At 39.1% G+C, this 16082-nt stretch overlaps 1 protein-coding gene across 6 annotated transcripts in view; it reads left to right on the forward strand.

The window, feature by feature from the left end:
• Nucleotides 1-16082, forward strand: part of dnajc6 (DnaJ (Hsp40) homolog, subfamily C, member 6) — a 54556-nt gene that overhangs the window by 20339 nt on the left and 18135 nt on the right. For all 6 annotated transcript variants that reach the window (XM_053635894.1, XM_053635892.1, XM_053635896.1 and 3 more), the window contains 3 exons: nt 4770-4905; nt 12390-12439; nt 12881-13029. In XM_053635894.1, coding sequence (XP_053491869.1) covers nt 4770-4905; nt 12390-12439; nt 12881-13029 — 335 coding nt within the window. The remainder of the gene's footprint in view (nt 1-4769; nt 4906-12389; nt 12440-12880; nt 13030-16082) is intronic.

A 16082-nucleotide genomic window follows, 5' to 3' on the forward strand; every position in this document is an offset into this window, starting at 1 on the left:
AGGAGACATAGCATGACGCCAGTAGAGCATTACAGACTTGACTGTGTGTGTGTATGTGTGTGTGTAAAAAATAGTTTGCCCCACATCATTTTTATTATGCCACTGACATTGTGATATAATGCATTGCTCAGCTTTGATAGTTTTATTGTCAAGCTAGCCCTCCCATCTCATTTTGCAAGGAGCCATCACTGACTAAGCATAAGTATATATCAAGGTCAGATTATGATTTCTTGCAGATTTTTCAAGAAAGAATAATGATGCATCTAAGAATCAGTTATGTTTCAGCATATACTGTATAATGTGTGATTTACAGCTCTTGTTTTGAATGTTTACACAGAAGAGTGGGGAATTTAATCATTGTGATGGAAGGACAGCCAGACAATCATGGCATTTATAGTGGCCTTGTTTTTATTCTGGATTTCATGCAACTAAGAAGTGGGTTGAAAACCCCCCCCCCCAAAAAAAACACCTCGATGTTCATCTTTTGTTAGCAACAAACTAACTAGCTAGATTTAGTGACGTATTTACCTCCTAAACACAACTAAATGTGTAGTCAGTGACTACGTTTACATGGACAGCAGTAATCTAATTATTAACCTTATTCTGAATAAGACAATATTGTGATTAAGGTGTTGACATGAGTCGCTTTCAGAATATTCCTGTTCCTATACATATTCATGTTCCTGTTTTACATGTTATAGAACATAGGGCGATTAACGCCACACGTCATCATTTCATGCAATCGCAGTTCCGCCTATTCAGGTAGTTTTCCCGCAAAAAAAAAAAAAGCACACAAAAAAAACGGCCGCAGCAAAATCAAGCATTTTTGGTCGCAGCAATCACAAAAAAACTTTGCGAAATCCTGTTTGGACCGTCTATGGACTTGCCGTATGATTGCGCAACATCTACAAAAGGTGAAGAAATCAGTGGGACGTCGGCTTATATCTGTCTAATAGCAACTCGGTCACTCAAAAGACATACTTAGGACTTTTACGGAATTTCAAATGTATGGAGTTGTGAAAGAAATATTTACGAAGCTATGCATCTACGGATGAGTTTGAGTCCATAAAATTGAGGTAGGATCATCCAAAGAACATGAATTCGTTCTCTTTAGAAGTGTTTTATAATTGTTTTTTTTAGGAGAGGGGGGCATCCTCCTTTTGTATGTAGACTTAAAGTATTTATTTTTTACACAGAAAAAGAATAGGCACGCTCAGTCTTGGTTACTCCTCACTGGACCAGCTGTAACACTGTAATATGTTACAGACTTGTGGCTTTGTGACAGAGCTGCATCCCACTCGAGTTCTCTGATACACTCTGACTCAGAATGCTCTTCATCTTTGCTGTGTCACTCTCTGTACAGCTCACCCAGTGACAGACTGTGTGTGTGTGTGTGTGTGTATGGGGGTGTGTGTGTGTGTGGGTGTGTGGGTATGTGTGTGTGGTGTAGGCTGAATTTAACAGATCTGCAGATCTAAGTGGGTGGTGGATGCTGAGGCAGACTAATAGCTTGGGAGTGGTCCAGGAAGGGAGGATGGACATATACACACCCATGTGTGCACACACACACACACACACACACACACACACACACATGCACAAGCACTTAAAGCTACAGCAAAACATCTTAGTGTGTTTGGAGTACCTAGCACTGATAATGAACGAGCAGTTTGCACAGATATAATAATGATGTGTAAATGGCAGGTTGAAACGTTTCAGCTGTAACTCTCGTTCAGAGCCAGCTTAGGACCTTCGACCTCTGACCTCTGACACTCCATTGCAGTTTAATTTGATCAGGACGTGCAAGCATAATCTTTGTGGCTTCTCATTGTTGACATACTGTATCTGTGCACATGTTCATGAATTACTCGAGCTGTATAGTTAGGTGTGTTAGCATCTAGCACATGTACAGTACAGCAGTTAAAATTGAGTATAACCAGAATTACTTATTACGTTTACCATACTGTCACACTCATTTTTAGACAAATTACCTGCATTTGTCTCAGTATTTTAAATCAAGATTTAAAATGCATTTATGGCATTTGGCAGACACCCTTATCCAGAACTTATATTTATTTCATTTATGCAACTGAGCAATTGAGGGTTGAGGGCCTTGCTCAAGGGCCGAACAGCGGTAGCTTGGCAGTGCTAGGGCTTGAACTCCTGATCATTAACCCAGTGCCTTTAACCACTGAGCCACCACTGCCCCAATAAACCTTTTTATTAATTGAGGCACATATACTTATCACTGCCTCATACTGTATATGTGTATTATTCACCTATTAATGTATGGCACAAATTTTATATACAGTTTAATAATGTTGGATAGTTTATTCTGTCGATATGGTGCAGTCAGTGTGTGACTGCGCAGTAATATTGAGATTCCATGTTAAATTATATGTCTGGGAAATGAGTATGGTAGCATTGTAGATTGCAGAGAACGTTCTGTATGTTCCTGTTTTATTGCTGTTGATGCATGTTTGAATGTTTTATTGGAAAAACAGCCTCAACTCGATGTAACATCACTGCCTACCAAGGCTACAGCATCTGAAAGTCTATTCATCAGCAAATCTGGGTCAAAGCACAGGAAAGTAACATCAAACAAGGATGAAATATCAAAGTCAAAAAACATACAAGAATCAAAAAACAGAGTGTCCAGGGAAACAAGAAAACGGTGATGTAAAGTTACTAAGGGCATTTTCACAACTGGCTCGTTTGGAGCGTTTGTTTCGGAACCTGGTGGGTTTTCTCCCTTGGTTCGGTTCGTTTAGACATATATGAGCACGGCAATCGAGCTCGGATCCGCACCACACTCGTTCAGATGGTCTTGGGCCGATTGGAAACGAACACTGGAGCAGCTCACTTTTAGTGAGAAAGCAACCTGACCCAACGGCCCGACGAACAAACCTATATAGCAATGCATGATGGGAACTGTGTTTAACTTGGACCAAAGACGAGGTAAAATGCCTCCTTGAAATTTGGTCCGACCAACATATTTTTGAACAACTTTCAAAAATGAATAAAAACACCAAGGTTTACATGGTGTTTAGCGAGCATCTCAAGGAGTTGGTCTTTAATCGCTCCGTGAAACATTGATTCCCACTCAAACTGATATTAACTACAGCCCCACCGCTGTCTATCCATCGTCATGGATAGCCACTACATAAACAGGCACACTCTGACCAATGAGAGGACAGTTCACTCACATGTGACTTGCATGAACATATTTTCGTACAGCCAAGGAGAAAATACTACATTGTAAGAATTTAAGTCCCCGTTTCGGAACAAAGCACAGATCTACAGGTCTGAAAACCCCCTAAATGAATGATAAGTCTTTGCAGTGTTACTTTGACAAAGTAAGATATACATAAACAAACTAATCAAGGACTAACACAGAATAGGTGAACACAATTGGATGACAAACCAATGAGACGGGCAGAGACAGGACTAGAACACAAACCAAAATATGAGCATATGGTGTTTGTTGTCATGGGAACAGCAACAAAAAGGGGGGGGGGGTGAAACACTTGTATGCGGTACAAGCTGAAGGTTGTTACTTAAATAAAAAACAACAACACACAACTACTGACAAAGAACAATTTCTAATTACTAATAGTAGCTAGTATATTACCTAATACTAGCAAGTTATTTACAGTTCAATTCAATTCAATTTTATTTGTATAGTGCTTTTTACAATAGACATTGTCTCAAAGCAGCTTTAGAGAAACATATAAACACAGGATACAGATTTTAAGTGTGTGAATTTATCCCTATTGAGCGAGCCGGTGGCGACGGTGGTGAGGAAAAACTCCCTAAAAAGATATGAGGAAGAAAACATGAGAGGAACCAGACTCAGAAGGGAACCCATCCTCATCTGGGTAACAACGGATAGTGTGAAAGTAAAAGAAAGTTCATTATGGTTTTAACATGAAGTCTTTGTTGAACTAGTCCACTGTTCACTAAAGGAGACCTGAGTGTGAAACTGTATGTGGTAATTGCAGTCCCAAGGCCATAGCAGCAACCGTAGTCCCAGCAACCACAGCGAGAACGTCCATGTGGAATTGAGGTCCAAAACCATTTCCATAGTACTTCAAGCGGTACCATCCTAATCAATCTCCAAGCTGTAGCCTATGGTTGATGAGAGCTACATCCAGAGGTAGGGCATCAGGATGGATCAGGCCGGTCCGGAGAGCAGAAAGAGTCAGGATCAGGGGCATCTCCATAAAATCATGGTGCTCCTTACAATTCAGTGCTTTGTAGGTCAATAGTAGTACTTTATAATCAATGCGAAATTTTACTGGGATTTTTTTTTACAGATCCTACACCATCATGTGTAGTAATGTTGTTACAGCTTACAAACTTCCAGTACACACCCTATTGCCTTTGTACAGTACACCAAGTGTATTTCTGTATGCTGCATTACTTTCCTTTCGCATTCATGTAACTGCATGTTAAGATGGTTGTAGCTTGATCAAGGGCATATATTTTTAGTGGTGTCCCACTAACCGTGTGTGTGTGTGTGTGTGTGTGTGTGTGTGTGTGTGTGTGTATTCACACATATTTAGTCCTTTGTGGGGACCAAAAAGAGCTACAGTTTCTCAAATATTTTCTTCTGGTTACTGAAGTTAAAGTCAGGGTTAGAGGTATGTTTAGGAATAAAATTAATACACTACAGTTTTATGAAACAGACAAAGGTAGACAGTGTGCCAAATCCATATAATATCATTCTGTTATCATCGACTGCTAATTTAAAAACTTTATATTTCCAGATATGGATGGGAACTATGCGGGTGGACTGCTGGACATGGTTAAAGGAGGTGCTGGAAAGTTCTTCAGCAACTTCAAGGACAACCTGAAGGACACCATCAAGGACACTTCCACGAAAGTTATGAATCAAGTGGCCACGTAAGTCCTTACTGTGTGTGATTGATGATTGATGACATCATAAATTCTGCTATGTTTTAGGATATTTTAGCTTAAATATCTACCAGGGGGTTAGATATAGGCAAAGATAGAGGTTTCAGTAAGAACATTATACAAAAAAACATCCAAATCGATACGAAAAGGGCTAAAGAAACAAAATCAGTGTTTTGCAATGTATTTGACCCAGTTGTCTAAATGAAAAAGGTGAAAGATAAACCTAAAAAGATGAGGCATATATGGGACTCAATCCTGTTATTCTTTCCAGGGGTGGTTTCAGCAAATATTACTTGGAAGGTTGCAATCATTTTGAAATCATAAACAAAACTATAGAGTTCTTGTATGCGTAAGCTTAAGGTGTCATTTATTGCATGTATATATATATATATATATATATATATATATATATATATATATATATTGCTCATTTAATAAAGGGTGGCAGTAATTCTGGAGGGTGCTGTAGGTGTAAAAGAAAAAAAATGACTGTATATTTACTATATGACTAAAGATTTTCTTTCAACTGGGGTGACCCTGTTTCCCTTAATATTTCATTGCACCACTTTGAACTTTGATTACAGCACGCATTCATTGTAGCATTGTTTCAAAAATCTTATGCAATGTGACAACATTTATTTCCATCCAGAGTTGCATTAATCTTTGTCCGAGATCTTGTATTGAGGACGGGTGAGTCGAATCACTCCGTAAAGACTTTCAATTGGATTAAGTTCAGGACTGTGGTGGCCAATTCATGTGTGAAAATGAGTCCTTATGTGCCCTGAATCACGCTTTCACAATTTGAGCCTGATGAATCTTGGCATTGTCATCCTTGAATATGCCTGTTCCATCAGGAAAGAAAAAAAAATCCACTGATGGGATAACCTGGTCTTTCAGTACATTCTTCAAGCTGACTTCATTTCATTGCCGCATTACGTCGCTGAGCCTAGACCTGACCGATTGAAGCAACCCCAGATCATAACAGAGGCTTGTACAGTAGGCACTATGCATAACGGTTGCATAACTTCATGCACTTCCCTTCTTACCCTGACGCACCCATCACTTTGGAATAGGGTAAATCTGGACTCATCAGACCACATGATCTTTTTCCATTGCTCCACATTCCAATCTTTACGCACCCTAGCAAACTGAAGTCGTTTTTATCCGATTAGCCTCACACTGATTAGTCCACACAGCTGTTTAGTTCCAATATTGTAAGTTATATATTATATATTATAAGTTATATATATATATATATATATATATATATATATATATATATTCATTTAGCAGACGCTTTTATCCAAAGCAACTTACAAATGAGAAAATACAAGCAAAATATATATATATATAGTCATGTCCAATAAATTTAAGTTCATTAACCAGCTTTTTTAGCTGACTATACCAAGGGTGCCAATAATTTTGGAAATGACCGTATGAATGACCCCTTGATGTATAGAAAGGAGTTTCTTAATTCTAATCGTTGCCACATTTGATTATAAAGACAACATCAGACCCCAAATCAATGTAATTTAAGTAGAGAGAGGAAAGAAAACTCCCAGTGAAAAAGGATGAGGAGTCAGGCATTATTTCTGTCATTTTGATACCGAAAACAGAAAGGTGCATTAGTGTGGTTCTTCTTCCTCCACAGTGCTGTCTTTCCTTCTTCCTTCACAGTGGAGTCCTCTTTGCTCAAATAAGCCCCGCAAATTCCTTGTTGCTAAATCAGCACCGTAGCAACACTGGAAACGAACAGCATAACACAAAAGCCCTGTCTGACACACTAAAGTAGGCCAGTCGTGTCTCATGTTTGTCATTTGGGTGGCAGCCCAAAACTGTCCCATGAATGGAGTGATAGTTTTCCAAATCTCATTTATTATTCGAATTTGTTTGTTTCTTTTAAACTTATATTACAGCCATATTGATCATGAGATACAGCCGTGTTGATCATGAGATAAAGGCAAGATAAAAAATCAGGTTTTCCGTATTATTACAGCCCAGTCCAGGGTAAGGCCCTGATAGAAAAAGAACAAGAAACACCTGTGCCTTAATGGTTTCCAGAACTGCACAATCGAACAACTTTTCCACAACAAACTTAAACTTAAACTTTCAAATAAAACAAATCAGGAAGTATACTGAAGGAAAACAATCTAATGTTGGAGAATTTTGCTTCTCTGTGCTATCTTTTTTAATGACTGTTTTTATATGCTCATTCTCATTAGTTGCTTAAGGTTATAGGGAACCACCTTCTGAAGCTTAAGAAGATGTAGAGACTTGTATACACACTTTCTATACAGTTATGAATGTTCATTATTTTGTAACATAAGAGAAACTGTTCTACTGTTTACACCTCACTATAAAAGCGCTACAGCTTCTCTGATCAGGGGCTCAGTTGTGTTGTATAGCTGAAATGATAACGTCCTGCTGCTGTATTGCTGAGGTGTGCTGTCCCTGCAGAGGAGGAACAAACTTCTCTCCTTTTGATTTATACAGTTGTCTGCTGGTTATATTTTCGGAGTGTGGAAAAATCCTAATCTAAACTAATACAAAATGAAAGAAAATGAAATACAAGGTCTTTCCTAGCTTGCTAACTAAAAAAAAAACATAACAAAGGACATAACAAAGTAGGTAAAAGTTCTCCATGATAGTTATATACACCTGATGCCAATCTTACAAGTTTACTTTTATAACCACTGACTCATATGTATTTCTGTGAAATTTATCATCCAACATACCGTATATTAGAGTAGCACGATAACATTAAAACCACCTTCGTAATATTGTGTAGGTCACTATTGTGCCAAAACAGCTCTGACCCGTTGACTCCACAAGACCTCTGAAGTCTTGCTGTGGTGTCTGGCACCAAGACGCCACCAGCAAATCCTTTACCAGCAAATCTCTGGGGAATTTGGAGGCCAAGTCAACACCTTGCACTCTTTGTCATGTTCCTCAAACCATTCCTGAACCGTTTTCGCAGTCTGGCAGGGCGCATTATCATGCTGAAAGAGGCCACTGCCATTAGGAAATACCATGCTATGAAGGGGGTACATGGTCTGCAGCAATGTTTAGGTAGGTGGTACGTGCAAAAGTAACATCCACATGAATGCCAGGACCCAAGGTTTCTCAGCAGAACATTGCCCAGAGCATCACACTTCCTCCACTGGCTTGCTTTCTTCTCCATGTAAGCGACACACACATGCATTCGGCTGTCCACATGATGTAAACAAAAACATAATTCATCAGACCAGGCCACCTTCTAACTTTGCTCCATGATCCAGTTTTGATGCTCATGTGCCCCATGTTGGAGCTTTCGGCGGTGGACAGGGGTCAGCGTGGACATGCTGACCAGTCTGAATTTACGCAGCTCCATATGCAGCAAGCTGTGATGCTCTGTGTGTTCTGACGCCTTTCTATCATATCCAGCATGAACTTTTTGACTAATTTGTGCTGCATTAGCTCTTCTGTGGGATCGGACTAGCCGTGCTAGCCTTCGCTCCCCACATGCATCAGTGAGCCTTGGGCGCCCATGACCCCGTCACCGGTTTACCGGTTGTCCTTCCTGGGACCACTTTTCGTAGGTACTAACCACTGCATACCAGGAACACCCCATAAGACCTGCTTTTTTGGGCATGCTCTGACCCAGTCATCACAATTTGGCCAGCACAATTTAACCCTTGTCAAAGTCACTCAGATCCTTATGCTACCCCATTCTTCCTGCTTCCAACTGACTGTTCACTTGCTACATAATACATCCCACCCCTTGACAGGTGCCATTGTAACAAGATAATCAATATTATACACGTCACCTTTCAGTGGTTGCTATGTTATGGCTGATCGGTGTAGATGCCCGTAATCTGCAAGGAAGCTCTGTAACAAACCGTTTTTATTGGGATCCAGGCTATTGATTTGATCCACACAAAATTCAGTCGCAGTGTGCAAAAATAAAACTGCCATATGCCATATTGTGCAGCTCTAACACATATCTGTTAGAACGCTCTGAGTTTTATATCCTTATTTAACCCCCAGCATGCTTTGAGATTTGCTGGTCATGTGACTGTGTTTGACCCAGGAATAGCTTCGGTACATGCATAACTAAAGAGCTTAAAATGGGGAAAAAAATGCTGTTGTGGTTATCATATTTACAGTGTTGTCTTTTTTTATGTGTGTTTTTTATTTTTATTTTTATTAAGTTTTAATCTCTGTATTTCTATCACCTAGCCCTCATGGTAGGTGCTGGTGTGTGTGTGTGTGTGTGCACGCTCATTCATATCCTGTTAACACAGAAGCCTAGATCAGCAGACTGTTGATATACTATATTATCTGATTAGAAGGATTGGAGACTTCAGCAGTTTACTCATGTGACTTATCTGCTCCATAAGAACAGACCAGCTTCTGTGTAATGAGGCAAGTGGTGCATGTACATCACTTTTATTACACAGATATATGACTTATAGTTTTCAAGAACAAAAAAAAAAATGTTTTTGGGTTAATCTGTATGAGTTATGATCCTATGCTGTAGTTTCTCAAGCCCTGTGTCTGTGTGTGTGCCCCTAGGTATGAATTAGTGTATGAATGTGCCCTGTTATGGACTGGTGTCCCATCCAGGGTACATTCCCATCTCACTCACTTGTTTCCTGGATACACCCTGACCAGGATAACGCTTTAAATGAAAACGTAAATTGCATGAATGTGATTGCTAAAGGCTTTCAGAAATTTCTGGTAGCTGGGAAGCATGGATGAATCATAATTGCATTAGCTAGGCAAGTGAAAGTGCCATTGTTCTTGTCCAGTCGCATTTTTTTGGTCACCCAGAAACTTTAGTTATTATCATACTTCAATGTATCAGACATGACAGTATGAAGTTATCATTTATTTCCTGTACTAATAAAAGGTTAGAGAGTGAAGGTTCATTCTAACTATATTTTATTAGCTGGATAAGTAAGAAATAAACCACTTTGGGACATGCCGTTATAACAAAATAGGCTAATTTTCGGGTGGTAAGAGTAACTCTTGGTAACTACCCCATCGTTGAATATTTTCCTATACCAGCATGCGCTGAAGGTTTTTTTAAAAACTTATCCAGCTCATAAAAATAACTTGAATGCATATTCACTTGACGTATGCAGTTCAACTGGCATAAGCATAATGAGTTCCAGCTACAGTGTCGTGGCACAGAGAAGTATATGAACTAATTGTAGCAGACTGCATTAAAAATTACTGTTGAATTCTCAAATTTGAAGCTGTGCGGTACGGTACGTTATTGTTCCACATGATCTAATCCTAATAATAAATGGATTAAGAAAACGTGTTGTTAAGAAACCGTGTCAAAGAAAAACATTGTTGTTTCCATCGGTGGGGTAAAGCATTGTGTAAGTTGTCCTTTATTTAACATTATACCATGGTCTGTCTGAAGACTCGACTCTGATTGGCTGGAAGGTGAGCGTTCAAATCGTATAATGCACAGGTAGTTCCAGTCAGTTTAATCGCCGTTCTAAATGAATGTGCTGCCTATAAACAACTGTAACCGTAGTAACATACAGTTACAGTTGCATACAATGGCAAATGTAGAAAATGTACTGACTGTTACAAGGCACTGACATTGGAGACTATGTCAATAAAGTAAGGGATTGCAGGATTTTAATGCACACCTAGCCATGGATTATCTCTCACTTTATTGAAGAAGTCTCCAGTGTCAGTGCCTTGTAACAGTCAGTACATTTTCTACATTACATTTTTTAAGTCTTCAGCATAGAGGACTTTGCTTTTTCTTGTTTCTTAGACAAGCATGGTGTCATAACAAGCGTTGTTTTTTGTCATATTACCTTTAAGAGACAGGAAAAAACAGAGGCTGGTGAGGGATGAACTGTTTAAAATTCCTGTAAAATAAGTGATAAGTGGAACTTACTTGTTTTGCAGACATTCCATAACATTAAATGTAACTGTAAATGGTCAAAAATTAGAAAGTGTCATTCAGTGATAATTAAGGGCCAAGCAGCAAAGGTGCGTAGGCACCTATTGTATCCATTACTTTTCTTCTTCTTCTTCTTCTTCTTCTTCCCCAATGGGAGTCTATGGCAGCCCTGTGAACCATAAGTAAGAAAACGATGAAGTTTGGCACACTCATACATATGACCTTGAATAGGATGTAGACTAATTATGGGGTCTCTAGGTCCAACGCTATAGCGCCACCTCTAGTTCAAATATTCACTTTTCAGATGGTTATAATTCAACACTTTGTCCTATAGAAAAGAAGTTTAGTTAATCAGATTACTCTCCTCATGCTGATCACAATCCATATCTTACATTAAGACTCCACCCTTTACAGTAGTCACCATTTTGAAATGCAGAGTATTAAGTTTTTTCACTACTCCTCGTTCAAATTTGGCCCAATTCGTACCAAAGTTGGCTAAGATGATCAGTGGACAGAGCCACACAAAAATCACTGAACAGAAGTTTGATATTCTTATTTGTTCAAAGGTTATAATCCAGTATCTGTTAACATTCTAACTAATGCGTTTTTGAGCTTCACCTTGGAAGCTCTCCTCAGCATCAGCACAAACATGTGTTCTCTGTGTGGTGCACTGTGATAAACGACAAGCTTCAGTTCTAGAGGTCCTGGGGTTGATTCCTGGCTGTTGCCAGTTCTTAAAAATGGCTGTAATCCAGTGTTATTCGGTTCCTTTCTTCTGTGGCTCAGCATTGCACTAACCTTTTAACCTCTTGGCATGCAAATAAATGCCTCTGTTCTGTTAATTTCCTGTTCAATCTTATTCTCAGCTGTGCTTCTAAACCTATCTTTTATTCATTCATGTACATTCTATTACCCTTAGTGTTCTTCATTGCTCTTGCTGCGCTTTGGTGCTTGGCCCCTTTAATCGCTGCTTGCAGCTATATTTAAAAATTGAAATTGTTGGCAAATTGCTGTGGTTTAACAGGAAGAAAACAGTTTTGGGATGTGCTGTTATAAGAAACTAATCGACTTTGCTGTGTTAACAGTATCTCAGCTGTGCTTTGGGGTTCATCACACCACCTCGTTTTTTATTATTTTCCTCAAAAAAACAGCATGTCTCGAAGTGTTTTATTCCTTAAATATAAAACGGAAAATATCTTTTGGGGAGCGAGAGCCATTAGAAACAATGTCTCTTTGAAAGAGAAATGCTGGAGACAGCCACATCAGCTGCCCACTTGGCAATAAAGAATTTTTTATTTTTTTTTAATGATAGCCTGCCCTGGACACATAATCTATTTGGACACCCCTGGTTAAGCACTTGTTTTATTTCATCATTACTGCCCAAGCATGTGTATGAATAATGCTTTTGGCGATTTTTTTTTTCATCTTCTTTGCTGGTGTGTACCGTCTGACTTGAAAAGTCATGTTAATTAGGAAGCAGTATGGACACAGTATGCAGCACTGTAAGTAAATGCTAAAAGTGTAAGACTCAATGTGTGTCTGTTTGTTGTTTGTGTACTAGCTACACCAAAGGAGAGCTGGACATTGCCTACATCACATCACGTATCATAGGTGAGGATTTAAACACATCTAAACACCTATTTCATAAAGCATTTCCATCTATCTCTCTTTTTTCCTTTCCGTTTCTGTCTGCCATGTCAGTGGGCGAGAGGTCACTCAGAAGCTTCATGTGATAGTGCTGTGTTTGCTCTCTCTACACATTTTGCTTCATTCTTTCAGACTTATTCGCCCGACAAACAGTAGTAGACCTCATTTCACTCCTCACTTCTATAAATAAATATTTGTGACCTGCTCTGAATGGAATCTTTGGGTTATTTTAAAAAACCATTATGGCCTCAGATGTGTTAGATCCGAATGCACACAATAACCTGATCCGATCTCAAAGCTTAACACCGTTGATGATCGCGGTAGCTAATAAATTCAGTGCTTGGAGTTAAAGCAGATTATGACCTCATCTTCTGACTGTACTTATCCCTTTTCATGCTCTATCAGTGATGTCATATCCTGCGGAGGCTGTGGAGTTGGGCTACAGGAACCACGTGGAGGATATCCGCTCTTTTCTGGACTCGCGTCATGCCGATCATTACACTGTTTTCAACCTGTCCCAGAGGAACTACCGTGGAGCCAAGTTTTCCAACAGGGTGAGACGACTCATCTGAATGTTCACAGTTCAAGCCTTGAGGAACTTTCTCTGTTCTGACTTAACTAACAGAGGTGCTGAGAAAGTCTCTGTGGGGTTGTGCAAACAAAGGCTGAGTAATGGAAGACTTTAGAAAGCGTTTCCTTTTTTAAAATGATTCTATGATAGCGCAGTGAGTCATTCCTAAGCCTGATTTCTTTACAGTGGCTGAATGAGACGCGGCAGCAAATAAGAGGAGGTAATATTGATATTGCGAGAATCCAACAGGCTTTCCTCAGAATTTTCACCACATTACTGTTACAGTAGCAAAACACTGACCTGAGGTTAAACTCTATTTCTGTAGAAATCATTACATTCCTTCTTGATTTTCTCATTTCTAACCAAGCCCACTGCCTCTGTTGAAAGATTAGATATGCCTCATACTGTACCTCCTGCATTTCATTTAATGAAAAGAGGAAGTTAAACAGCTTTATTCTTGCTGAGGGTGGTGCTAATTTCTTGGCAAGGATGAACAAATTAGTAGCCAAGGCTCCCGAGACAAGCAGACAAGCAGGGTTGAGTTTCCCAAAAGCACCGCAGTACAAAGATTATGGTTGCATGGTAGAACGAGTATCACATTGAACACTCTCTCTACCAGTAAATCTTTACTTTGCAATGCTTTTGGGAAACTCAGCCCAGATTATTTTTCTCTCGATGTTTCCAGGAGGACAAGGCATGTTCAGTGGGCTGTTTATATAACAGGCAACAGTGTTTTTTTTTCACTACAGTGGTCCAACACTCAGAGAAAGAAAAACTCGACTTTCGCAAAAAAGAAACCTTTTCATTGAATAGATTTGTTTAAACATAACATACCCCAATTGGTTCATATATTTCTCAGTGGTGCACAGCACCTTGATCTTCTGCTCTATGCACACTCACTGAGGACGTGGTGTGGACGTTGTTAGGAAGTACTTTTACTAAGTGTATTAATATGCTTGAATGGACACTAGACAATGTTTCTAGATTCAGGATATTGAACCAGTGACTATTGAACTGAGCAAAATACAATACATGTATAGAAGAAGCCTTTATTTTGTCACATATATATTACAGCACAGTGAAATTCTTTTCTTCGTATATTCCAGCTTGTTAGGAAGCTGGGGTCAGAGATGATATGGCACCCCTGGAGCAGAGAGGGTTAAAGGCCTTGCTCAAGGGCCCAATAGTGGCAGCTTGGCCGCTGCTTCTGATCAGTAACCCAGAACCTTAACCATTGAGCCAGCACATTTATACAGCACAATACAAGTATAGCACACAACCAGTGTTGTAACTCTAGCACTATACGGCATCATCTCTAATGTTAAAGTGCACCTATTATGGTTTTTCAAATATTACCTTTCATGTAGTGTGTTATAGAGCTGTTTGTGAATGTAAAAACATCTGCAAAGTTTAAAAAATCAAAGCGCACGACAAACGAAGTTATTGACTCCCAAAAGAAGGAACCGATTCTGAACAGCTGAATCGAGTCGTTAGTGATTCCAGACTTACTTCCTGTACTAACCTACGTAGGTTTGTAACAAAAAGCCCCGCCTCCGGTCTTCATCGGCTGCTCGCCTACAGAGGGGGCTGATATTAGATATGGTATGGATATGGGTATGGGCGTTTCCTTTTCGACACACGCTGACAGCGGTAGTATGCTCTCTGAAAGGAGGAGTTTAGAAGGAATCATTGAACGAGTCGTTTGTGACACTGGGGAAAAAAGGTAATGCTGCAATTTAAATTATGAGCATGTTAAAGTGTTTTTTGACTTCAGATGCATGCAAATCTATTTAAAACAAAATTAGGCACGTTTCTAGACCATAATAGGTGCGCTTTAAGTAAAAAACATCTTTAAAAATGGCAAGAGAACACCACAGCTCATAGCCAAAGACTATGACCTTTTTGTTGAGGGCACATATACAATTCACCATGTTTGCTTCATCAGCGTTGACTGTTTTTAGAGTAGTTAATTGGGCTAATGGGTTAGCATAATATACGACTGGGCAAGCACTTTGGAGCTTTGCACCTTGCTTCACGAATTTATGACCTTGTCCACCCCTGCTTGGCGACTAAACATGACAAAGAAGTGAAGAATGTTTTAAATCCCAGGCTTTCTAAGATATCTTTAAAATGACATTCAGAGATGGCGACTTATGTCGGTGACTTCTGACCAAAGATTATGTCAGTATTTATGTGGGGAAAGTTACGTCTGTTCATAGATGGCCTAAGCACCTGCTGAAGTCAGTTTCTGAACTGCCATATTTAACAATATGGCTTCAACCGTCATTTCAGAAGCTTATAAGATAGCATTTGATTCAGCACATCCTGTTATCATTTAATTTTTTTTTATTGTGCGATGACAGTTACTCAGATGCACCACTTAATGAACCCACAAGATACTGAATCAAGGTCATGAAATCATATGACGCAAGCTATTTTATCATACTTTTGATTGGATATTTTGAATTAGTTTGATGTGCTGTCCCGTAAAGAAAACATGCCCATGGTTTTAAGAATAATCAGTCCTCAAGATTAAGAGGACGATGTCTCAGATTAAGATCGTGTCTTCTCGATACATCAAAAAAAACAAAACACCTTTCTGTTGCCTTTACAGAGATGATAGTATTAATTAATTAATGGTGTCATATTATGAATCTAATATTGGCCTCAAGTAGCCTTCTATAGTTTTTTGAGTGTATTGAGTGTACAAACATAAATTTCCGCATGGCATATTTTGTTTCTGAAGTCAGAATACCTATGTGCGTAATTTATAAACATTTGAACACCTATAAAAGCTACACTGTTAATTTATTAAATTTGAAATCAATGAATGTAGCATGGTTAATGTATGGGTTTGGTGACACCTTGTTTGCAAGCCTAAGTGTTAGATATATCATGCATTGGGAAAATGCCTTCTATTATCCTGATATTCTTTCCATATCACCTACCCGCTACTATAAATACACTCCTAATGAGTTCACTATAAATAGCATCTCATGATGTTTGTCGTGATGGCTTTGTCAATAGACTTTTAAA

This window comes from Ictalurus furcatus, chromosome 11 (genome assembly GCF_023375685.1).
Source record: "Ictalurus furcatus strain D&B chromosome 11, Billie_1.0, whole genome shotgun sequence".
Taxonomy (NCBI): Eukaryota; Metazoa; Chordata; class Actinopteri; order Siluriformes; family Ictaluridae; genus Ictalurus; species Ictalurus furcatus.